Genomic DNA, 27414 nt, shown 5'->3' on the forward strand with positions numbered 1-27414 from the left:
GGATCCATTAGGTGATGGTGGTAGTAGTAGATGTTTACTACTGAAGGTTTCCATTCTAGTTGCATTTGGTTGAGTTCGAAAACTGCTTACATGGGCTGATCTTGAGAATGTCCTGACATCTTGCATGGGGTATTCCCACACAGTCCTTCAGGGAATACAGTTGTACTGTAGAGTCCTCATGAGTCCAAAGGCATTGGGTATAGGGAACCCCATAGATGGATTGCTTCCAATGCTTGTCTACTTGGTGCACCAGGGCTGCAGTTCTTCACATATCATAGGTGTTTCTGCCGGCAAAGTAATGTATAGGATCCCATGCAGTGTACATGACATTCTTTGTCCCACGCCAATGTCTCATAGAATGTCTTCTTGAGTACACTCGGCAGAGTGTAGGTAGACAATGAAATGGCCTGTCTTTGATCTTATCTTGATAGGTTCAGTTCTGTCAGCTGCTCTGGCCATGTGATGGTAGACCAGTCTGGACCACCTATAGAGGGTTTCGAAGTCTGATCTTCAGAACTGTTACTTGTTCATCCTGTAAGTTTTCTTGGATGATCTGCATCATGTGCACTACTGCATCTCTCAGCTTGTAGAGTCCCTGCTGTAATGCAATACATTTGTCATCAGTTGCAAAATGGCTCATCTCAATGGACAGTACAGCCTGTCCTTGGATGTTGGGATAGCTTTCTTCCAGGTAAGTTCAGCTTCTTTTGCCTCCCTTTTGGCCCTTAACTTTTCTAGGTGACCTATGCTGTCTTGGATTTCTGACCATTTATCGGACTGTCCCCAAGTGTCTATTTCACTACCAAACCAAAGGTGATTGCTTTTCCATTAGTTGGCATGTTTTTCCTATGGATCTAGCATAGGTTTGTGAAATGTGTTACGAAGCCCAAGCTGTGCAAGGCCCTATGCTTAAACCTTTGTGCCCCTTATGACATGCAATTCTGCTAGATTTCAATCTACTGTAATTCCTGAGGCATTTGTAATATGTTAATATTTACCTTCCTTTAATGCTTTATTTATTTGTAATGCGTGCCAGACCCAAGGGTATCAGGGTGCAGGATACATTAATATTTTCAGTTTATGGTTACATAATTGGTTGCACAAATATAATACAGTCAAGGTTCGATTACAACAAAATATATATGTGAAGCTGTTAGCTGTCCACTAAAATGTACCCTCCTTAACTTCCCAGTCTGGATATGCGGATACATGGTCTGAACTACATATTAACGCAAAATGAGTGTGATTGAGGGAAAAACAGCAAATGTGGATTTCTACATGCTGCATCAAGAGTCTAGGTGTATGTATCCATTTTGCGGTATACACTCTCCCTTTACCTAGGGCTTTGGTATATAAGGGAATTGTGCCTTAAACTCTGGTTGTGACTTCAGAAGAGGAACAGGACTACGCTCCCATATGTTTTTGCAATGCACTGGTTTTCACTTTTAGGAAAGGAAGGTGACAATATTTCACTACTTACATGGTCTACCGTGTCATCTAGCTTTTCTAGATAATCATCAGGATCTAGCAGTGATCAGCAGGTCCCTGTAGGTGTCTCTTTAATTTTTTTATTTTATTTTTTTTGTATTTTTCAAAAACAATTTGATTTTAACAAAAAACGAAAGATGACTCTTCTCCTTACAAACATAGGCAATCTATTTTAAAAATTCCTTCTTTACATTCAGTCGTTTGCTGTTTACTTTATCATAGTCCTTCGTTTTTCGCTATCAGCATAAAGGCATGTTGCAAAATTTTTGCCGTGGCTATTGACCAAGCAGTTTTTTTCTCTGCTTATTAGGCGAGGCCACAAAGTCTCTTCCTCACGGAATGTAGAGTGTTCCAGAAGGGTTGCCAGATAAGATTGTCTAATGCCTTGTAGTGCTGGACATGATGTAGGTGTCTTTATACATCTTGGGGGTCACTAGCTTAGATTCATGTATCACTGATAGTGTATGCACCTGGAGTTGCATATTAGGCCCACTGTAGGTTTTAAACTGTTGTGTCTGAATTGCCCAAACCCTAGTGGGTTTTGTGGCGAATCATTTATTTATTTGCATTATAAAGCGCGCAAACATTGTGGCGCTGTTACAAGGAAAACGTCTTAGATACATACATTTAGTTGCAGTACAAGGGAAATGGCTTGGTTACATACATTGGTTACATTCAGGGAAATGGCTTGGTTCCATTAGTCTATGCATGTGTTTGGATATGCAAAAGTTGGATACATAGGTGATATTGCAGCCCTGGGGTTACATAATGGGCTGCATATCCAGATTGTATATCATGGAGTTGTTTGTCATCGAACACAGATAAGGCTGGCTAGTGCCTTTGTGGCAGTGTGTATGAGTTTTTAAGCAAATAGTCTGGTTTTGATGGCTTTGCGGAAAGCTAGGTGTGAAGATTCAGCTCTGAGGGCACGTGGGCCGGAGTTCCATTGCATGGAAGCAATGAAGGGGAAGCTAGAACCCCCCCCCCCCCCACCCCCCCCCCACCTCTGGCCTGTTTAGCTCTCAAAACGGGCAGTAGGTTGGTGCAAGGTGTTCTTGTGGGTCTGGAGGCGGGTGGAATGAGGATTGTGGTGAAGGTAGGGAGGTGCTGTGTGATGGATGCATTTGTGAGTGAGGGCAAGTGTTTTGAAAAGGATGCGCTGGCGGACAGGCAGCAAGTGGGCTTGCTGTGTGGCTGCGGAAGTGTTCTCTTTTGGGGATGCCCAGTGGAGCGCGGAGAACATTGTTTTGAATATGTCCACATTTTTAGCAGAGGTTCCTGTGAAGAGAACGCTACAGTAGTCCAGTCTTGAGCCTATTAAGGCTCTGGCGATGGACAGGTAGTTTGTGTTGAATAAGAATGGTCTAGTGGCGTTAAGAAGTTTGTTGTAGTAGGCTGCATAGGCCGTAATTGCACAAACTTGTCTGGTCATGGTAAGATTGGCATCCAACTAGACTCCCAGCGTTTTGATTGGGAGACAGGGATGGTGATGTTTGTTGATAGTGAAGGTGAGGTACTGGTTGTCAAGTTTGATCCGTGAATTAGTGGGGGCTAGTTCTGTCATTTCCCCATTAAGGCAGAGCATGTTCTCAGCCATCCACGTGTGGATGCTGGAATAGATGGAGTTGAGGGTTTTGGAATCCGCCTCATAGTCACCAGACAAGTGGAGGAGGACTTGTGTATCGTCAGCATAGTTGTTGTACATAATGCCGAGCGAGTCTAATGTTTAGAAGAGAAGTATAGTGAAAATGTTGTTTAACGGGCACGAGCCTTGTGGGACCCTATAGGATGGTGGCTGGGGGTAGCTGATGCTTGGTCTGAGAAGTCTTGCATGGCTCTTCCTTGGAGGAAGGAGGTGATCCAGGTGATTCCATTAGGGGAGAAGGTTGAGGCAGAGAGGTGTTGGAAAGTTGTTCATGGTCCACCAATTGAAAAGCAACGGAGATGTCTAGGAGTAGGAGTAAGGCAGGATTGCCTGTGTCGCGATGTCATCAATTTGGTTTTTGAGGTCCAATAAGTCTGTTTCATTTTCGTGCCCAGGAAGGAAGCCATATTGTCGGGAGCCAATGATGTTATTGGACTCTAGGAAATGCTGGACTTGCAGATAGGCTGCTTTGTCAAGAATTTTACGTAAGAAGGCCACAGTGGTTATGGGCCTTTAGTTGTTGGGGTTGGATGGGTTTTTAGGAGGTGGTGAACAGTGCTTCCTTTGAACTGGGAGGAATAGAACCTGATGCAAAGGAGGCATTGATGAACGCCGTGAGGAAATGTTTGAGTAGGTCTGCGCACTCTTTGTTGAGGGTTGCAGGGCAGATGTCCCCTTTTACATATGGATGGTTTGATGTTCTTAATGATTGAGGCTACTTCAGTCTCGTTGACGTCACCGAAGGAGAAGTGTTGTGTTGGAGGCCGTCTGTTTAGGGCTGAGGGGCTGGGCAAGATAGGGGGGATGTGGGTGGAGTTGGTATTTAGGATTTTGTTCTGGATGGTGTCAAGCTTGTGTAGCATGGCTGATTGGATAGCAGAACACCAGGCTTTATTTTTTATAATGGCTTGGGCGGCGGCGGCAGGGTTCTAACTCCCTGAAGATGGGAAAGATTTCCTTGCAGTTGGATTTGATATTGGCGATTCTTGTATTGAATGAGTTGGCCTTAGTGTGAATAATCACTTTTTTGTAATCCTTGGAGAGTTTGGTCAATTCAAGTTTGAGGCTAGTTGGGTGGTTTGCCACTTAGATAGGGCTGAGCGCTTTTCGGAGCGCTGGGCCATGAGTTCTGGGGTAAACCAGGTGTTGGAATGTTTGGTGGGCTTAGCTTTGCGAATAGTTAGCAGAGCTGTGGTTTCTATAGCTTCAGAGAGTATATTGTTGTAGGCAAGTATATTTGGGTCTTTGAAGAAAGGGGCCTTTAGAGCTGGAGCACTGAGGTAGGGGGCAAATCTCTCTTTAGTGAGAAGGCATACGCTTCTGGTGGTCAAGGAGGGGAGAGGCATGGAGAGCGGTTTCTGTACTTCAGGTGGGGAGAGGGTGAATAGGATGAGATGGTGGTCAGTCCAAGGGAGGGGAGAGTTGGCCCTGACACTCGGTGGGCAGTTGTGGTGAGCTACCCAGTCGATGGTGCAACCTTTGCTGTGAGTTGGATAGGATGTGGAGTGTGAGAAACCTAGTGTTTCCAGCGTTGGGGTCATGTAGTCCTAGGTTGAGATCACCTGCTAGAATAACCTTGGAGGAGGTTTTTAGGTTGTCTGAGAGGAGGTGTGTGATGGTGGAGTGGAAGTCAGTCAGTGGGCCAGGGGGGGGCGGTAGACCATGTGTAGTGTGATGGTGAATATGCGAGGTGGTGGGTTTGAGGGTCAGGAGGCCGCAGTTACCTGCGGTAGATTAGTCAATCTTTCTGATGCCGATGGAGTCTCTGGCTATGAGGCCTACCCCGCCTCCTTTAGAAAAAGGATATTCTTGGCGAAATATGGTGCATCCTGTGGAGTGCAAGGGCAGGGCTAGATGCTTCATGTAACTAGGTTTCTGTCACTGCACGGAGGTCAAGCTTATAGGTGATGATCATGTCATGTATGTCTACTGCGTGAGATGGGATGGAGCGATTGTTGATGAGGGCACAATGAAGGGAGTGGAGGTGTGTGAGGGGGTGATTTGTTAGTGGCCAGCGGTGGTGACTGCTGATACATGTAGGCAGGGTATTAGGCAAAGTAGGTGAGGTGATATAAATTGTGCATGGGGAGGTAGCAGTATCATTGCACGCAGGCATGGTGGATGCAATATGTGGCAAGAAGGCCCGAGGCATTGGCACTGATGTGGGTAGTGGGGCAAGGTGCACTTGGTGTTGTCATTGGAGTAAGTAGCTTCACAAGTTATTTTAGATGTGGGCACATGGTGTGGCAAGGAGGCTGAGGGGCATGTGGCAACGGAAATAGCATCACAAATAGCAATGTGAATACTAGGCATGGTAGGCTTGATAGTGGCTTTTGTGCGTGGGGCATTGCCCAGTTTGTTACAAGATGGTACAGCCTGTATTCTGGAGGCAGCATGGTAGGTGGTAATGGATGTTAGACTAGGTAGACTCAAAGTATTGATTACGTGCAAGTGGGATGTGGCTGTTGTGGGCTTCTTAAAGTCCGATAGTCAGCAGAGACAGGCAGTTTGGGGGCATGTGTGTGTGTATGGGGTGGCCCATCTTTTTATAGGCCATGGCTCTGGAGCAGAGCCTGAGGTTACGGATGGTGGTGCTTGTGGGTGTTGTATGGTAGGAGAGTGGGTGGGTGCGTGCTCTGAGTTGTGCAGCACGGTGCGAGAGGGAGGTGCTAAGTGGTGGCAGCCTTGGGCAGGACATATTGAGTATGGAGTTGGGTAGGTGAATGGGTGCTTACAAGTGGTCCTGCTTCAAATGGTTAGCTTGGTTATGTGAGGATAGGCTACCCAGTTGATGTTGGAGGGTAGGTCTGGCCGTGAGTAGCAGTGTGCTGGGTAGATGGAGTGCTCTGGTCTATGTGGCGAATGGGGTGGAGCAGAGACTGGATAAATCGGGGTACGTACGATGTAACATAATCTCAATAATTACAGATGATACTGAGCAGAATAGTGGGGCGACATAGGCAGGTAAGGTGCAACAATGTTTGGTATACAGTAGTGAGGAATGAAGTTGCATAACAAGGCACAGGTTGTAGTGATACACATTTACATGGCAGGTAGCCAGAGCTGGAGTATCATCGGTGAACTGTAGATTGCCGGAACTCGATTAGTAGTGTATAGTGTATAGCGTACATTGTGGGGTAAAGTGCAAGAACGTTATAAGCACATTGAGGGGAGACCCACATTGAGGGGAGACCCGTAACAACTGAGGAGGTGCAACTTACTCAAAGCGGCCGGTGTGGCATGAGGGTTTTATGGCAGTGCGAAGGGCAGCATTTGCTTACCGGAACATCAGTGAGTCCCTTGTTTGGGAGGTTTGTGGCGACAGTCATGGCTCCCGGCTCTGACAGGCTCTGGACAGGAGTCTTTGCAGTGGGTCTTCGCTGGGGGGCCGGTTTATGCCTGCCGGTCCTCCAGGTTGGCTGAAAACCGGTCGGCAGTCAGTCGGGTCACAGCTGTGGTTGCTTAGGCAATGAGAAGCACCAACAGACCCTGGTTTATGTGGCGGCCATCTTGGCAGAGACTGGGCAAAATGCTTCTGGGTGGACCCATGTGGCAATATTGCTGGAAATGATGCAAAGCACTGCTAAAAGCAATGGGCTGTAGTTGGTATAATGAGGGATTGGATCTCCAGAAAAGTGAGATTGCGTAGCGTTCCGCTATGTTGTGGGCCAGATACAAAGTTAATTTTTTTTTTTTTCTTCAAAAATATGACTTCCAATTTTTCAAATACAAAGGACACTGTAATTGCTGCTATTCAGAAACAATGTATTATTTGTGTTGTTAAATGGGCCCTGCCTTGAAAAGGACCCAAGTGGGTCGAAACATGTGTTGGCTTCTTAATGGGCTGTGACATGGGCAAGACCCCCATATGTGTAAATATCTTTTGACTGAGCAATTAGCTGCCTGATTAGTTATAATGGCAACAAATAAGTCCTTTATATATGTAAAAGGTTTACAAATGGGCAATTAATAAGACCCTTCTGTTTGCAATTAAATATAAAACCCGATATGGGCATATAAATTGTTCATTTGTAATTGTAAGTAGTGACGGTGCACACTCCATACCAAACATTTCACGCTTTCAGCTTGTCCTGCAGCTGTACGGAGGTGCAGCAGTCACGTTCTCTCCACCAAACTTCACTCATACTTTGTTAATCCGTAGCGCCCATTACCTGGTAAATCCCATTCGAGTTTCAGTCAAATACAAGTAATTTGCAGTTTTTCATGCACCTTGGACCGTCAATCCTTTGGATTGACCTTGCGCTTCTGGCTCTTCTGTTCCCTGAAAAAAATAGACCTATTTTCATAGGATCTGGAGGTTTCTAGAGCCATTTACTTCACATTCTCACCTATTCTTGCCTGCTTGTCAGGTTGTTCAAGATAGTTATGCCCCTGTTCCCGAGGGAGACATCTGTAGCCTGCTTAAGGTGGTCTACAGACAATTGACAAGCACCTTTTTTAGGAGTCGGGGCTGGTAGGACTGCTGTTGAGCCAGTACGTTTTAGTACCTTCACAGGAGGTCGGTAGCGTGGTCCAAGAGCTTCTTTCTCATGGAACTTCTCTAGGATGTAGTCCGCAGATTTTAAAAGTAGTCTGTGACTTGTCTTTGTCTTGATGCTGTGGTGCTTGATCACATGGAAGGAGTATCTTGGGAGATTTATGAGAAGCAGCTGCTCTCACCAGGTGAGAGAACTACAAGAGTGTAAGTCTGGCATATATATATATAGGAGCGCCAAACAGCAACTCATAAGATGTTTTACCCTCACATTGAGAAAGGCGAGGTATGTTATTCGTGCTATGCCGCACTAGAAGTACATCATTCGCCCAATTACCCACAGAATAGAGGATGCATTTACTCCAGGCTTGCCTTACTGTCCATTCATTAGCCTGTAGGGAAAACAGCCTAGGGAGCTGCTCAATACAGCACCAGCTTGAACGGCCTATCAAGGTTTTGCCTGAAAAGGCTGGCCCATTGTCAGCATAGAGCATATTCGATGCTGTCATAGCTCTTAAGGACAGCAAACCCTTTATGACCTCCTTGCGATCAGCTTTCTTTTAAAGAATTTGTGCACGAGTCCCCCGCAAACACAAATATTTCTCCAGCATGGTGTCTGGCATGGATTCACATGCTCATGAATATTCCCCGTCGTGAGGCGGGGAATCCTCGGTAAAGAAAAAATCAGTATCAGTTTCGTTTCTAATAGTAACCAATCACTGGTCTCTGGGGCATACTGCCCCCAGCCAATAACTGCCCTCTCCCTAAGCCCCGCCTCTGGAAGCCATCTTCAGATTTTTACTGCACGCTCAAGTGTTGGGAGTCCTCGTGTTTAGCTCTTGAACTTTTGCTGCGTTTTCGTGCTTTTTCAAAGAGAATTTCTCATTTTTTGGTTAAATAGAGTCTCAAGCTCCACCGGCTCTACATCCGATTAACGGGGATCCGTGTTGGATTTTTCTACGCCCCTCAAGGGTGAAGATATCGTCGAGTTACGCTTCTTGGAGGATTCCAGAAGTTTCTGCGGCCTACCCGAACATGGCCCAGGAGAAAGGAAGCTCGACGCCCAGAAAGCTGTTCAGGGTTTGTCCTGGATGCCAGCTGCAGAATGTGTTCAAGGAGGACGAGCACTCGAAATGTCTCTACTGCCTTCATGAGGACAAAACGCACGTGGAGAAGGACTGTGTGTTTTGCAGGAACATGTCGGAACGGACCATCAGGGACCGACACCTTCGTCTCCAACTGGCTGGAAGGAAAGAGCCCGTCAGGTGAGAAGTCCGAGCAGTCTTCTAAGTCCTGTGAGGGCGCCCCGGCGACGGGGACTCAACAGAATGCAAAGCACTGCGAGTCTGCGGGCACCGGGAGCGCCGAACGGTCGGGCTCCTCCGCTGCCAAGCAGGGCGCGCACCCTCTCCAGCGCCATAAACCACGAGCCAACGCTCTGGCTTGGGGAAGAGGAAGGCTGAGAACCCGGCGAAGCTTCTGAAGAAGCCCCGGTCAAGCTCAAAGGATCCGGCCGAGTGAGAGCAGGACGGTGTCCCCATTTCCCCCCCCCCAAGGTCGAAGGCCACAGGCCCACACAAGGTGGTAAAGGCCTTGATTCACCCGGCCAAGGCCTCTATCGCGGAAGTCGCGGCAGCCTGTGGAGGCTACACCAGTTCAGGCGACCTCGGGCCCAGAGTCTCCCTGCCTCCGCGGAGGGAAGCCTCTTTCAGACCCATCGGAAAGACCACCGCGAAGACCCCGGCGGAAAAAGAAGGGGTGGGGGGGCGGTGGCCATTGTGGACACGGGCACAGCATCCTAGGAGGAGCTGGTAGAAGTCTTAGAGGGCCTCGACGAGGGCGTCGAAGAGGCCCGTCCCCACAGGAGGGATCCCGACTAAGGTGCTGACGAGAGTGACAGCGGCACCGGCGAGGGTCCTAGTCACCCGTCGCTTCCGGAGCCGCAGGATAACTCGGCGGCCATTTTGTTGGCGATACAATCCTTATGTTCGGAGATAAGGACGAGATTGCCCTTACCACCGACGGAGGATCCGGAACTAGGCTCGACAGAGGAGTCAGAGCCAGAACCATGCCCGGTGGGAAGCCCCCGAACAAGAGAAGACGGATCCATCCAGCCCCGCCTTTTCAGCCCTCGCGGCCTGCTCAGCGTTTACCCACGTCCCCCGTCCCTGGGGATGACACGGGAACGGACATGGCCACGACGGGTACCGACGACGACGAGACGGAGCTCCCATCGCCCCCAGCCCGTGCCTCCCCGCCCGACGAGATCGGATCTTTCCATGCAGTGATTGCCAGGACATCCAAGCTTTTTCAGCTCTGCCCCGAAGAGAAGAAGGAAGGTTTCCTTTACCAACGGCGCAAGGTCAAGAGGAAGATATTCCTCGCGGTGCCTCTGCTGCATGACATCAGGGACGAGGGTCTCACCCTTCTCAAGAACCCGTCTACGACGCCTGACAAGATGGATCGGTACGAGAAGAAGTACCGGGTCCCCCGACACGGCCCCTTTGTGCCTTAGGGCACAACCGACCCCTGACTCGGTCGGCTCAGCGGCGGCCAAGAAGAAAGTGGGGGGGGGCATCGGCCTCAACGTCCACTTCCCCTCCGGACAGCAAAGGAAAGAAGCTGGACGCAATGGGACGACGAGTTATCTCGTCGGCGGCAACAACGATTAAGGCGGCCAACGCCCTCGCGATCGTGGCCCGCTACGACAGGGAGTTATGGTACAAGATCGCCCCCCTGTTGGACTTCCTACCGGATGACGAGGGCCGAGGCCCTGGAGATCTTGCAAGAAGGCGAAGTGGCGTCCTATCACGCCATTACGGTGGCTACGGACATTGCCGACACCGGTTTCCGCCAGCTAGGCAACAGCGTGGCTCAAGGTGACAGATTTCCGCCAGGGCGTACAAGCCAAGGTTTTGGACACGCCGTTCGACGGGAACAATCTGTTTGGGGAAACAGTGGATGAGTCCCTCCAAGCCATCAAAGCGGACACGGAGACAGCTAAGGCCCTAGGGGTTCTCCGGCAACGGAGGTCGTCCTTTTGGAGCACCAGAGGCTAGCAGGGTGCCTCCAAGGGATTCGGCGGTGGCTCCTCTACGTACCGCCAAGCGGCCCACTCCTCATCTCAGGAAGCCTATAGAGGACGAGGCAAGTCGGGTGGAGGCCAAGGCGACAAGGCGTCCTCCAAGCAAGATTGAACGGACAGCGGTGTCGGGGCTCCACCGAAGCACCCTGGGTGGAGGCCGGCTGACCAAGTTCGTCAGTGTGTGGGAGTCCATCTCCACCGACCTTTGGGAGCTGGACGCCCTGGCCCAGGGGCACGCCCTCGAATTTCTAAAAAAGTGCCCCCGCATTCCACCCGTAGCCAGGAAAGAAAATCACGTCCCTCAACTCCTATTGGAGGTAAGGGCGATGCTCAAAAAAGGTGCCATCAAGCTTGTCCCGAAGAGGCTCCGGGGCTCCGGAGTATAGTCGAGGTACTTCCTCGTGAAAAAGACGACAGGAGAATGGCGCCCCATCCTGGACCTGCGACGACTGAACAAGTACATAAAGGCTCAGAAGTTCCGGATGGTCACCCTCCAGCACGTGCTGGGACTGCTGGAGGACGGCGATTTCCTGTCGTTGGATTTGGAGGATGCGTACTTCCACATCCCCATTCCAAAAGGACACCGAAAGTTCCTGAGGTTCGTGGTCCAAGGACGGCACTACCAGTTCAAGGCCCTCCCTTTCGGATTGAAGTCAGCACCCAGGGTGTTCACCAAGTGCCTCGCACCGGAGGCGGCGCGGCTGCGCCTGCAGGGGATCCACGTCTACCCCTACCTGGACGACTGGCTCATCCGAGCAAGGACAAAGGAGCTCGCCGTAGATCACAAGGCGAAGACCGTCCAGCTGCTCACGGACCTGGGATTTCCCAAATCCCATCTGGTCAAGTCGCACTGTTTCTGGGAGCCAAGCTCGACACAGTGGCGCTTCTGGCCTCGCCGTCGGAGGAAAGGACGAAGGCCGTCCTGGGCAAGGTGCAGCGTCTGCTGGCCACGGACATGGCCAGGGTGAGGTCCATCAAGTCCCTCCTCGGGATGATGTCCTCCTGCATATATCTTGTGCGCCTGTGCAGGCTTCAGATGTGCCTTCTGCAAGAGTTCCTCGACGCCCGCTGGATCCAAGCGACGGGCAGCTTCAAGGACAGGATCCCGCTCAACGAGACCTTCCGACGAGCGATCCGGTGGTGGGGCACCCGCGCTCATTTGACGGCGGGCACAGACTTACAGACCCCATCCCACCAGATAGCTGTGATGACAGATGCCTCCCTGGGAGGGTGGGGAGTGCACACCGGAGAACTTCACGCGAGAGGCCTTTGGCTCCCGGAGGAGCAACGGCTTCACAGCGCTCCGTGCAGTGTTCTGGGCCCTCAGGTCCTTTCTCCCGTCCCTCAAGGGCAATGTGGTGAGAATCTTCACCGACAACACCACCACGCTGTTCTACATCCGGAAGCAGGGAGGAACCAGATCCCCAGCCCTCTCCAAGGAAGCCCAGGATCTGTGGCATTGGGCCGTCGCCCAAGGGATGTTTCTAGTGCCCTTTCATCTGGCAGGGATAAAGCACACCATTGCCGACTCACTCAGCAGGGAGTTGCATCGTGCCACGAGTGGGAACTATGTCAGGATCAAGTGGATAGACTCTTCCGACGATGTGGAAGACCCAGATCGACCTTTACGCGACGGTGACGAACTCCAATGCCAGAGTTTCGCCAGCAAGTTTCCCCACCCGAGGAGCATGGGCGATGCCTTCTCGTTCCCCTGGGACAGCCTGTTCCTATATGCGTTCCCTCCGTTGCCGTTGCTGCTCCGACTTGTCAACCAGCTCAAGAGGTCCCGGTGCAGGATGATCCTTGTCGCACCGGCTTGGCTGGGGCAGATCTGGTTCCCGGACCTTCTGGACTTGTCAGCGTCCCCACCAGTCAAGCTGCCAACGGACGCGGATCTCCTCTACATAGGAGGCGCCATACTTCATCACGACCCGGAGTCGCTGAACTTGCAGGCCTGGCTCCTGCAGCACTAGAGTTTGGAGGGTACGATATCCCGGCTGACTGCAGAGAGGTCCTTGCAAAGGTCAGGGCGTCCTGAACTCTCAAGTGCTACGGACATAAGTGGAAGAGGCTCTCTCTCTGTCTGGTGCCGTGCACAGAAGATTAATCTATGCGGATTACGGCCCCTCAAGTATTGCCGTACCTACTGTCGCTGGCCAAAGCTGGACTGGCTCACACCTCCATCAAGATACATCTGGCTGCCATTTCCCGATACACCAGAACTACAGGACGGGTGTCCTTGTGGTCTCATCGCCTGGTGAAGGAATTTATGAAGGGACTATTCCGATCGTTCCCGCTGGTGATGACCCCTGCCCCGGCGTGGGAGCTCAACGTGGTGCTGACCAGGCTCATGGGGGGAGGAGTGGGGCCCATTCGAGCCTATGCATTCGGCGCTGTTGAAGTTCCTGTCGTGGAAGACTGCGTTTCTTGTGGCCATCACCTCTGCACGACGAGTGGGAGAGATCCAGGCCCTATCCTGCAAGCCTTTCACGACACGAGGGTGGTGCTGAGGACACACCCCTACTTTATTCCCAAGGTGCTGTCGGACTTCCACCTCAATGACCCTTGCTGTTACCCGTTTTCTTCCCGTCGCCTTCATCACTGGCCGAGAGGACTTTGCACTCGCTGGATGTGGCTAGAGCGCTGAAGTTATACGTGGACCGCACAAAGAGTTTTCGGAAGACATCACAGCTATTTGTGAACTTTGGACCTGTGAACCAAGGGAAGGCTCTTTCGAAGGCTTCCATTTCCAGATGGATCTCTGGCTGCATCATGCACTGTCATCGGTTGGCAAACCGACCGTTGCCTGGCCGTCCGAGAGTCCATTCGACCAGAGCTATTGCTGCTACCACGGCGTTCTTGTCTGGTGTGCCTCTGCTGGACATCTGCAGGGCTGCTACGTGGAGGTCGACGCACACCTTCACGAGATTCTACTGTGTCGACCGGGATTCCAGGGAGGAGTCCAGGGTCTGCCAAGCGGTGCTGCGCAACCTGTTCGCTTAAGGTGAGCCTGGTGAGGAGGTAAGAGATGCTTAATGTTGAGTTGTTGTATTGCTTAATGTTGAGCCTGTTGCCATCTTCTGTGGTTGTGCATGTGTTTACTGCTATGTATTCTTATATTCATGAGCATGTGAATCCATGCCAGACCAGGAACAAGTTACTTACCTGTAACTGTTGTTCTCCAGCATGGGTCTGGCATGGATTAACATCCAAACCCTACCACCTTCCCCTCTGCGGCTCTTCACTTGGTCATACTGCCACTTTACATGCTACAAAATCGGAGGATGGCTGCCAGGGTAGGGGCTTAGGTAGAGGGCAGTCATTGGCTGGGGGCAGAATGACCCAGAGATCAGTGATTGGTTACTCATAAGAAAGACAGATCAGAAACGAAACTGATACTGATTTTCTTCATTACCGAGGATTCCCGGCCTGACGGGGAATATTCATGAGCATGTGAATCCATGCCAGACCCATGCTGGAGAACAACATTTACAGGTAAGTAACTTGTTCCTTCTTGGTCACTGGGCAATACTGCTAGACGTCTGAAGACTTCTAGTCTTGCTGGCTCACCTTTTATTAGGGGCATAAGTACCCCTTCTATCCTGGTATAATTGACCCCAGCTATTGCTAGCCCTAAACCCATTCCATTGCTGCTTCTACTCCCTGAGAATTCTTTATCGTGCTGTAATTGGAGACTCAATTAAATAAAGGTACAACCAACTCTACACTGAAACCCACCTATCAGTGTTCCATAGGTGGATTTGAACTGCCAGCACCCTCTGCTGAGGAGTGACCTGAGGTTAGGCTGCCTCTGCCTAGTGGAATACCATCTAGAGATGTCCTCCTGTCTTGGGCAGGTCCCTAGTAAGGCTTTGAGGGCCTAGAATGGAATTGTTCATTCCTCCCCTCGTGCTATTACAGGTCTGGGTGCTCCCGGAGAAGCTCCCAAGTCTCTATATTCTACAGCTTGAGCGCAGACTGTGTCTAATGGTATTTCCAGAATGTCATAATGCTCCCTGTTATAAGGGACATTTGCCTCCCTATTTGGGTGGAACCTGAACCTAAGGATGTGTTCTATGGTTAGCCCTTCCACAGCAAAAGGACCATATCTAGCTCTAGTGGTGGGGTATTTCAAGACCCCTTGATAGGAGTTCTGTCGGTGTAAGCTCCTTCAGGCTCCCCCTAGGGTGTGTACTGTGTTTGATCTAGATGCCTCCTAAGGCGTATGATCTCAAAACAAGCCTCCTGGCTTGTTACCAGGTGTCTTCATATATGTGAAAGAGAGAAGTTCCGTTTTAGGGAACTCGCTTCTCCCGCACACAGTCTATGGCTAGATGAATGCCACACTTTTCTTTATAGGAGTTAGCGATAGATAAATTAACTCGGGTACCTACTTGGCTACTTCTAAATCTGTTGGAAATTAAGTGTAATATAGTGAATCCTCTGCAAATAAACATTGCTTTGTAGAACCAAGCGAATTTAACCAGGTATTCCAATAACCATTCAATAGTTCATAAGTTCAGGCATTTATTGTTCATATAGCCCAATGCGTTTGGTGTAAACTCTTCATCAGGGGTGTGCATTTGTAATTTTTTTCCACAAAAAAGTCAAACAACAAATTGATAAGTCTGTGTAACATTACATAATTCATACTTGAAAATATTGTTCATAAAGCAAACATTTATCATTGAGTTCTCGTCTATATTCTGCCAGGTGCACATATCCTTATGTCTAATAAAGTGTTAATTTCAGGCTGGGGGACTTCTCTGCACTTTTGTTCACGTTTTCTTATGTACTAAACCCCTAGCATTTTCCATTCACCTTGATGCAAAGGGTTATTATTTTCTTAAATTTGATGTTTTGCACTCCCCTAGTGACTACATTGGTTGAAGAGTCCTTAAACATTTTAGATCTGTTCACTCTCTCTTGCTCTGATAACCTAGCTTCACTGATTTTAATAAGATATAGCGCTACTATAAACAATGGCACCTGTATACTTTTCCAGACATCCATTTATTGCCATACTTCCTCTAGGGCTGAACAGAGAAATCCTCTAGCTGATGAAGGTGGTACCCCACTTTAATTACACCGAAATGCCCATTGTGCCAAGCTTCCGCTTGGGTACTGTGTTGTACCATCAGAACAATAGCGGTTGGCTATCCACGCTTTCTTTCAACTCCGGCAAGCATAGGCTCCTCTACATCAGCCTTAAACTTGTATCTTCTAACCAGGACTTTTTGGAATGATTTATTCATGTTTATAATGATGTATTGATGTCCACAATAAGTTGCAATTGGTTTTTCTTGCGTCAATATGCACATGATGATGGTTTAACTTCACTGATTAGCCAGAGACAGTGAGCCAATTCAGCTGTATTTTCTGTTTTGTAAACAAATGGATCCCTCTTGGGACTAATATTGTTTCAAATGAAATTGGATGTGCTTTTCCATTTCATGTTGAAACTGTTCCCGTACTTACTGTGTTTCCTCACAACAATATTTTCTGTTAGCTATTCCCCATATGATTATGTTCAAATGTACATTTAGAATTTTCACAATCGCTGTTTAATTGGTGAAATAATAGCAAGTTGCTCTATTTTATTTAGCTTTTGTATCATATTTTGATCTATCAGCACTGTATTAAGCCAGAATGTCTCTTTCAGGAATCTCAGACAATGTACTTTTGCACTAAAAAATTTTTTAAAAAATGTTTGTTGTACACTCCATTTACTCTTTTCTTTTTTTCGATTTTGGCATCATTGAGAACCTCAATACTCATAGGGCTTATGTTCCAATATATATACAGGTACCATAGATCTGTAAAAATATGTGATTAAATCACCACTTAAGGCAACATCTAAATAGCAGAAGTTGTACTTACAAAGTTAACTAATTTCATACAAAGGAACACCGTTTTGTGTACTTTAATAAAGTGCTAAGACATCTTCATGGTCCATTATAAACCTAATGGATTCCTCAGAGTGTTACTGCAACCTTTTAGTTTTAATGAAAGTATGTGGTACAATTTTATCATGAGATCCTCATCAGTAATTATCTGAGTTAGAATGTAACAAAGTAACTCTCAAACTTATTAAATATGTCACATAAGTATAACCATGTTCTGGTCTTAATTGTTGTTGTCATTAACCCATTATATGAGGTGGGTTGCTATCGCAGTTAAATGCTCCAATTTTCTTCAATGTTCAAATCGGCTCTCACTGTGTAAGAAAAACTTAAACTGTGATGACCAAACCTCTGCGTTACAATAGCTGTCCAATAAGTCAGGAGATAAACCCTGGGATTCAGATGGTAAGTATTTGTTCAAGTGGTTAGGAATATCGGCTGTCTTGTGTGGAATCAAAAGGCCCAACGCACCTGTGAATGCAAGAGTAAGTATGCTTTAAAGTTCGTACCCTCAATGCTTGGGGAACGCATAACAAATATGCCAGTAAGTATTGGGCTTGCTCTGTGTAATGAGAGACCACTTGCTTGTATAGTTAAACCATAGTGATTGGAAGTCAGCATGGAATAGTTTGGATCACTCTGTGCCACATGTTGTATTAGAGCCAATATGGCCCCTATTTGGCCCCAACGCCTTTGTGGATGCAAGGGTAAGTATGATTTTTAAATTCTTATTGTCTATGCTTGTGGAGCGCATAACCAAAATCCCGGTAAGTATTAGGCTCGCTCTGCATGGTCAGCGATCACTTATTTGTCTAGTAAAACCTGGATGTCAACAGGGAACGGTTCAGATCTCTCTGTGCTGTATTGATCCTAATATGGCCGCTATTAGTATCGGCGGCTACCTATGACATCACGTGTGAACGTGCATGATGTCATAGGTAAACAAATGGATATTTATAAACAAATAGCTCGCGGTGTGAGGACACTCTATCCGGAGGTAGTTATGCTGGCACTAGGGGAAGCGAGACTGTTCTTGCATGCCCAGGTGCCTGAGCTACTCAAATAATGAAAGTCGAATTATGGACGACTTAAAATAATGACATAAACGTTTAGTAAAAGCTGTTGAGTGTTTCTCCCCCACACCTAGAAACCATTACCTGCTTCTGAAATAGCAATTGATTGTTTTTATACACTATTTATTTAAAGATTTAAAGTCCACTAAGCAAGGAGTGCTCAGTGTTAACAAGGTTGGCCATCATATATGTGAACAGAGTATTGCCTGGCAATTCTCCAGGCGCTCACACTATAAAGTTGGTGTTGACATTCTGAACACCTCCTTCCTGCAAGCACCTGGTTACTGCACAGCAGCAGTTTAGAGGTATAGGGACATCAACATGTGGGTTAGCCATTCTAATAACGCTTGACTAAATAGCTGTTAAGAGCAATTGCTTGAAAAGACACCCTGCTCTTTACTACAGTGTGCTTTAAGCTGTGTTGTGCACTGTGCTCTTCACTAGAGTGTATATTCTTAGTAATGCCAGGCCTGTAGCAACCCCCGTTGCCACTCTTCAGTGTCCAACTAGGGACAATATTAGTAGGGGGAGCAATGTGCCAGCTGGGATATGATAGGTTATTCATACTGCGCTTAATACCCAGAGGTTTCTAAGCGCAGACTCTGGAATCGAACCTGTGTTGTTCCATGTCGTCTTGCTTCCAAGGAGAGCAAGTTGCCCCAGCGCTATCCTCCCGAGGTTGCCAAAGTGATGTGATTTAGATCACTCCTAGCTCCTAGGACCTTCCCCTCCACCTAGGGCGGTGACCATGCTCCTCTCCTCCCCACATCCCCCCCCCCCCTCCCAAGCAGGGGCTGTTAGGAGTAGGGCTAGGGAAAAGCATATACCGCTCACTATTCTTCAGTAAAGAGGCAACAGCCCCTGCAATAGGCGGCTAATCTTTCCTCTGCCCATGAGGGGTTTACCAATGTCATACATTTTATTGATAGTCCAATGCTGCTACCTTCCAGTAATCCTTTGTGTGTATTAAAGACATGCACCATATATAACGTACGTTTGAATAGATGGCCCACTCTTAAAGTTCATGTTAAAATGCTTCTTGACAAAACACTCAGTAATGAACACTCCATGAATGCCTTCATGCTCTCATGAAATCTTTTAATTATGAGAAATAAACTGTTACCATAATGGTCACTATGCACAACACACTTAACATGCAAAAAGTCACTTACAAAAAGCTTAATTCAGTCCGGGCCTCTACCTCTGATCAAGACTAAGACTGATTCACCTTCTCCAAGATATCATTCACCTCAAACTACTACCTGCCTTAGCAGGTTGTACTAGCCAACCTCACAAATCATGTTAGGCAATCTTCATAAAAGCACCTGCCTCACCAAATCATGATGGGCAACCTTATAGAATCACCTCCTCTTTTAATACCTCAATGTCTTTATCAGTGTGATATCAATGAAGGGCAAACCGCCTCCTATACTCACTATCTGTAGTAGTTAGAGATATGAGAGCTGGCAACAACTAGATGCCCGAGGCATTTTACACATTCCAAGAAAAATTTCAAAAGTATCGTACACCAGCAATAAAAATCAGCAAGTTCTTCATCAAAAAGCATACGAATAGCAAAAAAGGTTTTAAGTAGAGTGTCAATTGAGATTAGCCATGGTGAAAACATCAGCCAATCAGAATTGAAGTTGTGAGCAGTCTTGCCTTGGGTGGAAAAGTAAAAGTATTCCCCATCCAGCTCAATCCAAATCAGTAGTTCTGCTCAAGTCAATAGACATTCCTCTAGAGACTCAAATGTCTTAAAAAAAACAAACATTCTATTCATTGGCTTTTAAAACCCTGCAAAGAAAAAAGGTGAGAGTTGATCCCTCCCGTCTGGATAATGGCCTCCTTCCTCCAGCCCTTCTGTTGCCTCCTTGTCTTCTTGCCTGCTCTGCCGCCAAACTGTGTCGGTAAAGCCTGTCTTATTAATACTTTCTGGGCTCCCACTGTCAACACCTACAACTGCCAAAAGCTATCCAAACAAAGGGAGGGGGATTGCTTAGCTCCGCAACAGTGGTATCAGTGAACGGCATCTAGTTTGTGTATATTAAAGCAGGGCCAGCTTATTTCATTCAGCAGCTTTTGTCTGTTCGGCAACTTGAAGTTGCTCTGGGAGATCTGTAGTTCAAATTACTATTTCAGGTTTGTTTACTATTTATTAGAACACTTGGCGCTAATCCCAGCAAAGCCTGGAGAGCAGTGAACAGCGTTATTTACAATTGAAGACTACAGCGTTCTAACTTCAAGGTCACTTGCGCTCGGCCCAGACTATTGAGGAAAAAACCCACTAATGCAATGTATTACAACATTTCTAAGGCAATGCTTGCGTTCACTAAATATGAAAGCGTTTGCATTATGGCTTGGTCTATGGCTCAAATATGCCCTCTTAGGCATGGCTTTAACTGAGGTTACATGTCAGAGGGTGGTTCCCCCTTGGGAACAAGGGGGCGAATAGGCTAGATTCGTGTCACAGGCTATTCATCAGATTTGGGGTGGGAGTTAGGTCGGGTGAGAGTTGGGCTGTGGAGGTTTCTTAAGAGGGTAGAAGTCCTCTAATATTTACCTCCTATAAGGGCTTGTTTTCCATTTCCTTAATTTCGTCCATGAGCCTCCAAGATGCCTTGCATCCAAATATGCTAAATGTAAAACCATGTATCTATCCTTTTGCACCGTCCCCAGAAATGTGAGGCCTTGCCTTCTCCAATGCAGTCTATAAATGCAAAGCTTTCTGATCCTTCTCAATTTGTTGTTCTTCAAACTGCCTGTACTACAGTTTGATATAGGCAACAAAGCCTACCTTCTATACTGATTAGTTATGCAGGGCATGTTGGGGAAGATTGTATGCAGTACCCTTTGGGTGCACTACAACAACCCTGACATCCTGGCAATAGGAACCCAACATTTGGTATAAGTCTGTACTACACAGGTTAGTAGTGTGGCTGAGCAGCCAGGCTTATCTCAAGAGAGGCCAATGTGAGCTGTAGGGGAGTTACACAGAGATTCACAGTGATAAGTATTCAATTACACACTTACACACAAGGTTTCTTGAATAAACAATTATTAATTTATCAGCCAGTTAGAGTAAGCCTTCAGAAGGGAGCAATATAAAAGTGACACTCAAATACACTTCAAAACACCCACTCTTAATATTCTAAATTCAGTGAAGACCCTTTTTGGATGGCTCACAGTCACAATTTACACCCTTAGGCGACTTCAATAGCTAGGGTGCTGGGGACATTAATTTGTTACTGTTGCATTTAGAATAATTTTAGAAATTGATTAAAGGAAAAGGTTATTGGAACAAACAAGATATCACAAATATTCGTAAGCAGGCAAATACTTTTAGATCTACTAAGCAGAGTCATTTGGTTATAACGGGTTAAGCCAAAGTCAATGGGCAAAAGTCTTATATGGGCTGAAGCACCTGGTAGGTAAGTAGGAAAAGTCTTTGCACAATGTTTTTTAGAAGTCTTTGAAGAATCATTGTAGGGCCACAAGCTGTTTAGGCTTGTGAGTAGTAGAAGGTGCAAGCAGCTCTACAACAAGAGGTAAGTTCTCTCAGACTTTACAGTACCTTTTGTATTGAAGAAAAAGTGCAGAAGATGACTTCTGTTCCTGTGCAGCTCTGCAGATCTCTGTTCCTGGGCCTCAGTCGTGGGGACAAGAGGGAGGACTTCTGAGGACTCTGCACTGCAATGGAAAGGTCACCGCTCGCAACCGGCAATCTTTCCAACAAGTGGCACTTGCGGTAGTCGCGAGGAACTGAAACACTGAAGTAGCAACACTGCCGTTCTTGGCTGTTGAGATGCACTTTCCTTGCTTCTGGGGTCCCGCACTCTGTTGAGGGGGCTCAGGCTCGGTCAGTCCTGCTTCCTGGGAGTACGGAGGATTTTCCTGGAGCTCTTGGCCAACTTAAAAGCAATGCACACAATCTGTTCCTCTCCCTGGCTATTTGGTTTCCAGCAGCAACTCTGTACAAATGCAACCAGCTCCAAGAGAATGTCCATGTGGCTTACTTTGGAGTTGATTGGTCTCAACCAACTCAAAGGAGTAGTAGTCCGTAGCTTCTGACGATCAAAATTTGGAGTTTCAGCTCAGCAGCAGGGCTTCACTGGTCAAACCAACAGACCAGGAGTTGCAGCAGGCGTCCTTCAAGTTCTTCATCGGTTTTCGTCCAGTGGTAGACTCTGCCTTCCAAGCCAAAAGCCTCGCCTTTTATTTCTCTCCCATTCATTCCATCCTAGCTGGGTGTCACCCGGCAGGGTGACTGTTCTTGCCTAGGAGACTAAGCACAGGGAGTTTCGGGCACTTGCCTCACTTCCTGCCTACCCCAGACACCCTGTAGCCAGAGGCAGGCTTCACTCGTGTATCCCGCCAAAGGCAAAGCAAACCATGGGACCAAACCTGGTTTGGCGCGCAGAGTAAATCTCAAGAAGGACCTTACCACAAAGAAATGGCAAAAAAAGGAGACCAGGACATTTTGACAAAAATGGCGGCACCTTGAGTGCTTTACTGCAGCTGCGACGCAGCCTGCTGTAAATGCACCCCATGGTAGCTCAAGTTAAACCACTGCCACCAGCCATTCAGTGAGGAAAGGGTAACATAAAAATGTTGCATGAGAAGCTCGACAAAGGGGATACTAGTAACCCCTCCAGCACCCTATTGTAAGATAGTGTGTTGTGGGTCTAGAAAGTTACACGTGTAAGTAAAGTCAATTTCACTTTACTGCTTGGAAAACAGTAGTTATCCCAGGGAATCGATTTTAAACTTTTGGGAAATCTGGAGGACTTCCCTGTGTCACTGCTTTGAAGGTGCAGTGTGACACAATGTAAAGGATTATGCTTATGGAGCATGTCAGGCTCCATAACCAAAAGAAACGCAAAGTTTAGAAATCACATTAAAATATGAGTAGGTTAAAAAAAAGTATCCAAAATGGGCACTAAAGTGAGAGAGCATTATACTATTGCTCCACCATGATGGTCTTTTCCTGCTTCCCATAAGCATTAAAGTTAGGCCTTGTAAAACTGCTGATTTTAAAATGTTTGCTTTGCACCTCAATTTTTTTGTATCCAGAGAGCTGTCGTCTTCATGTCGGGCATATTCCTAAATAGGTCTCCACTCAGTTGAACATTTTTGTGTTGCAAAATACTCTCCCGACCCCGTCAGCAAGGTTTAAGCCCTAGCTATAGTACTGAGAGACCTCTTCTATACCTGTCTTAAAGGATGTCTATTGCTACCCCTAATGACCACATATAGCATCACCTATCCCACACACATTGCTGGCAACACCCTGGAATGTTTGATCGCCAGCAAAAATACTGTCTCTGTGGATAATCGAATCTGGGTATTGTGATTTGACCACTTTGCTATCCCCTTCACACTCGCACTACCACACATAATCCCACAACCTGCCACACATACACCTTGCCCCCCCCCCCCCCCAGCCAGACAAACACGTTACAGACCTAGCCTTATCCCCACACCTGCTCCTTGCCACCACAGGAACATCCCTCCTTCCTACTCCACTAATACTACACCATCACACAGACGCTCAACATTTCATGCATCAAATTACATAAACCTCACAACCACCACCACAAACCATGGTTCAACAGTTCCCTCCTCTCTCTCTAGCAGGCGAGCCTAGTAAAATAATCCATTCCCCTCAACCAGGACACCCCTCAGACAGTACCAGACATACGCAATAGCAAAGCTACCCATTACTTCAAATCGTACCATGAACCTATTCAACATAATCAAGTCCCTCTCTAAACCACCATCCATTCTTGCTGCACCCCCGATCCACTGCAGTATGTAACTCCCTCATGAACTAATGCACAACATCAGGAAATCCCTCTCTTCAGCTCTCCCACTTGCAGCCCTCGTCTCAAACATTCCAACACATGGGACACCTTCCACCCCACCTTCACTGCCACAAACAAACCTGCCCACTTTCTGCCACACATAACACGATGCATGCCCAACTCAAGCTGCATCCAATTGCAACACCATCCTAGTTCCCCACTGGCACAACATAATCAACTCCTGTCTCTCACATGGTATCATACCCAGTGAACTTATAACGGGACAAATCTCACCCCTTCTCAAAAAATCATCTCTCAACATACCTGAAAAGTACCACTGCATACCCCCACAAGAATCATGGAACTCTTTGGAGCTGCCCACCTTCAAACCAAACTTCACCACAAATAACCTATTCAACCCCTTCCAAACTGGCTTTCGGACTGGGCACAGCACTGATACCGCTACTGTTCACATGCTCGATAACCTCCACAGCATCACAGACACAGGAGACGCAGCACTACTCGTACTGCACTCTCTGCAGCCTTCAACAACATTGACCTCACCATTCTACTAAACATTTTAGTCCACAGGGTGAATCGATCAGACTCAATCCCCTTCGCGCCTAGAAACACTTGTGTACAGACGCGTTAGAAGTCCCCTATATCACATCCTATCAAATCAAGTATTGGGTACTGAAAGGCTCCTCCCTATCTCCACTCCTCTTCAATCTATGATTCGCTTGGCCAGTCCCTTGGCAAACGCAGCTTATATTTCCACCATTACGCAGATGACACACAAATATACTTCCAAATGTCATCCCTTTCACAGCTCCATACCCTCACAACCTGTTTCTCCACCATTACATTAAAATGATTATGCACTTGAAACATTGCTGGTGACTTTCTCACTGTTCATGTCTGGTTTCTGTTGAGTGTTAGCTATTCAAATGTACAACATTGCTAATATGCATTACTTGTCCTGATATCTTTTAAATCTACATAGCAAATTTAAATAAAAGGGTGAACAGTTGAGTTATTTTAATGTTTAGTCATTGTTGGCAAAAAATAAGTTACTAGCAACTAATCTACTGTCCAAATATTCTTGTTGTTTGAACTTCAAGCAATAAAGTGCATATTTAATCAGGCAGTCCATTCTTTACTGTCACTAAAATTAATTAATTGAGCAGCCTTGTTATTACCCCAGTTCAGTAGCACTAGGGGCTTTCCCTTTTGTTAGTCTTGTTTGCAGCATTCTTGGATTGCTCTTTGAATCATGAGGGGCGCTAGGATAGTATTTGCAATGCTAGGGTGTTAATTTGTTGATCCTTTTGCTGTTTTTCCAGATTCTATTGATTGCTGGCTGTACGGCTCACTTGTTCAGCACCATGCCTAACGTTTACTCTTCTTTACCACACAGGCTCTCTTTGTGCTTTTCATCCTGGCCTACATTCACATTGCCTTCTCTCGCTCTCCCATTAATTGCCTGGAGCATGTACGGGACCGGTGGCCCAGAGACGGGATCCTACGTGTAGAAATCCAGCGGAACTCCACTCGAGCACCTATCTTCTTGCAATTTTATGAGACTGACAGTGTACCGGGTGAGGTGAAAGAGTCCATAGCAGAAGATGATGACGAAGAGGAAGAGTTAAGCATCGATATGTTTGAGAACAGCTCAATTAAGGTAATCTTGCCCAGCTGCATTACAAAAGGGATGAATGAAGTAAGATGGGAGCTTCTGGTTTTGGCACTGTGATCTTTCTATGGGCATCTTCTGAATAGTGGTAAACTCCTGGTATTTTTGGAGTGTAGCCTGAATTTGTTCTTTGTAGCCTCTTTTTTTGATCTCGAGCTTGTGACAGAGCGGGTAGCACTAAGAATCTGTACCTCTTTGCTTGTCCACTCAGGAAACATGGGTCCCTAAAGAAAGTGTTCCCATTGATCTTCTTGGAGCGCTCATTCAGCATCCCCCAACAAATTGCTTACTGTTTCCCCCATAAATGGTATTTGCCATAAAGTGCAGCTCTAGCCTTTAAAGCAGGTTTGATACATAGCCTCCCGACCTTTAATGGTTGCCTCCCAAACCAGTCTAAGTAATTGGTTCCAGTGAATTGTAACTTGCTTAGTATGAATGCTCTGTTAGTAAGAAAAATGGTTTGAACGCCTGCGCTTCTCCCCTTCCCTGTGTGCTCATGTGACCTGTGTTCACCGAAGATTCATTTCAGGGCTTTTGCACAGCAAAGTATTTTAGAAAAAAACATACAGCAACCAGCTCCACTTCCTTTGGCAGTCTGCCCACAGGTGTTTTTTATTATTTTTCCTCACTTGGCCATCGCTGGATACTTAGCAGTTGCACCCTTTGGGTATCCAAGTTCTATTTTGCAGCTGTGCAGCTCCTGCCCGGTCTTGCCTGGCAATCTAAGCCTTAAAATAGATTAGTCCTGTGACCAGTTTTTCAGTTGCAGACCTGCACCAACAATAACTTGGCATGCTTTGACCTGATCAGTTCTGGCTGCATTGCGACCTCTGTTTCATTTGATTGAAGTATATTGACTGTTTCAACACCAATGGTAAGTCCTTTTTTTGCTAATTCTTCAGTGATTCTATCATTGAGAAGTGCATGAAGGTAAGATTACATTGTGTTTTCCTCAATAGTCTCCTCAGCTACTATTTTCTCATTGCCTAACTGCACCAGAAATCGGCTTCGAGCAGTATGTGTACATGTTGGGTTGGTCCGCATTCTTGACACCTTCCTGCTGTTCCTCTACTAATGTGTCCAAACAGGGTGTTGGCAGTTATGAACAAATGTCGGGTGTTGAAAGTGGGCATAAACACGAAGAGAGTCCTTGGATGTATAGATAGGTTATTTCAGGGGTTTCTTTGGGGAATGGGCAAAGGGCTAGAATTCCTCGACTTATTATGGTTCGAAGTGTCCAAGATGGTGGGTTTGGATACCCTATACGTCAGAACTATTTTAAATGTTTTCTATTGAAAAAGCTGGTTAGCTATACCAATGAAGACTGTTGTGGTGGGTGCAAATAGAAAAGCATAAATTAGAACTGTATAATGCAAAAAGTCTATACTCTCTTCTAGGAAGGCTGCATAGACGTGTGTAACTTAATGACAGTTGCTGTCAGATGCACTAACTTCATTGATGATGGGTAGTGAGCAAGGGCTGTTCATATATGAAGAGGCGTCGCTTTGGCATAATCCAGGATTGCAGATTATTGCAGATCAACAATAAGATGTTTAATTGGAGAAGTTGGATTAATAAGGGCATTTTATCGATTGGTGATGTTTGAAGCAATGAAGGAGTGGTACCCTTTGAGAATCTGATGGAGAATTATGGGCTACATAAAAGGGAGTTGGAAAGATGTAGGGCTTTGGAAGCCTTAGTTTCTGAAAGGCGGCAGATCTTGGATACACCGCTCATGCAGAGGGCAGAGATTTGTAAATTATTTAGCTCTGTGTCACAGAGTGTCAAATTTTCTGAGACTTATGCCATTGGAGGAGAAGTGGTTGACCTCATGGGAAAAGTTGAGGCTGACCTGGTCAGAGGAGCTGGGTAGAGATTTGCCAGTGGAAGATTAGGAAAAGCTCTGGAAAGTTCCAGTTAAAGCTAAAACAGACTTGCGTTTGCGTTGGATACTGGATAGAGTTTATTGGACCCCTTTGTGTATGTGTGCTTTAGGGATGACTGATAGCGACTGCTGATAGGGCTGTGGGAGGGAGAAAGGCAGTCTGATACATATGTTGTGGAGCTGTGAGAGGGTGGGCGACTATTGGAGGGAAGTACTAGATAGGGTTGACACAATCTGGAGCATTACATTTCCACATCCTTTAGCAGTGATTTTACAGTTAGCGAGATGTAGGCGTTATAATGACTGGGCAACTTCATATTGGATTAATACTGCCTTGCTGGTG

The 27414-nt window shown here is 46.8% G+C and overlaps 1 protein-coding gene across 4 annotated transcripts in view; it reads left to right on the plus strand.

Moving 5' to 3' along the window:
• TMEM259 (transmembrane protein 259) overlaps window positions 1-27414 on the plus strand; it is a 648432-nt gene that overhangs the window by 104105 nt on the left and 516913 nt on the right. For all 4 annotated transcript variants that reach the window (XM_069647475.1, XM_069647467.1, XM_069647484.1 and 1 more), the window contains exon 2: window positions 24911-25174. In XM_069647475.1, coding sequence (XP_069503576.1) covers window positions 24911-25174 — 264 coding nt within the window. The remainder of the gene's footprint in view (window positions 1-24910; window positions 25175-27414) is intronic.

This window comes from Ambystoma mexicanum, chromosome 1p, assembly GCF_040938575.1.
Source record: "Ambystoma mexicanum isolate Mex_15411 chromosome 1p, UKY_AmexF1_1, whole genome shotgun sequence".
Taxonomy (NCBI): Eukaryota; Metazoa; Chordata; class Amphibia; order Caudata; family Ambystomatidae; genus Ambystoma; species Ambystoma mexicanum.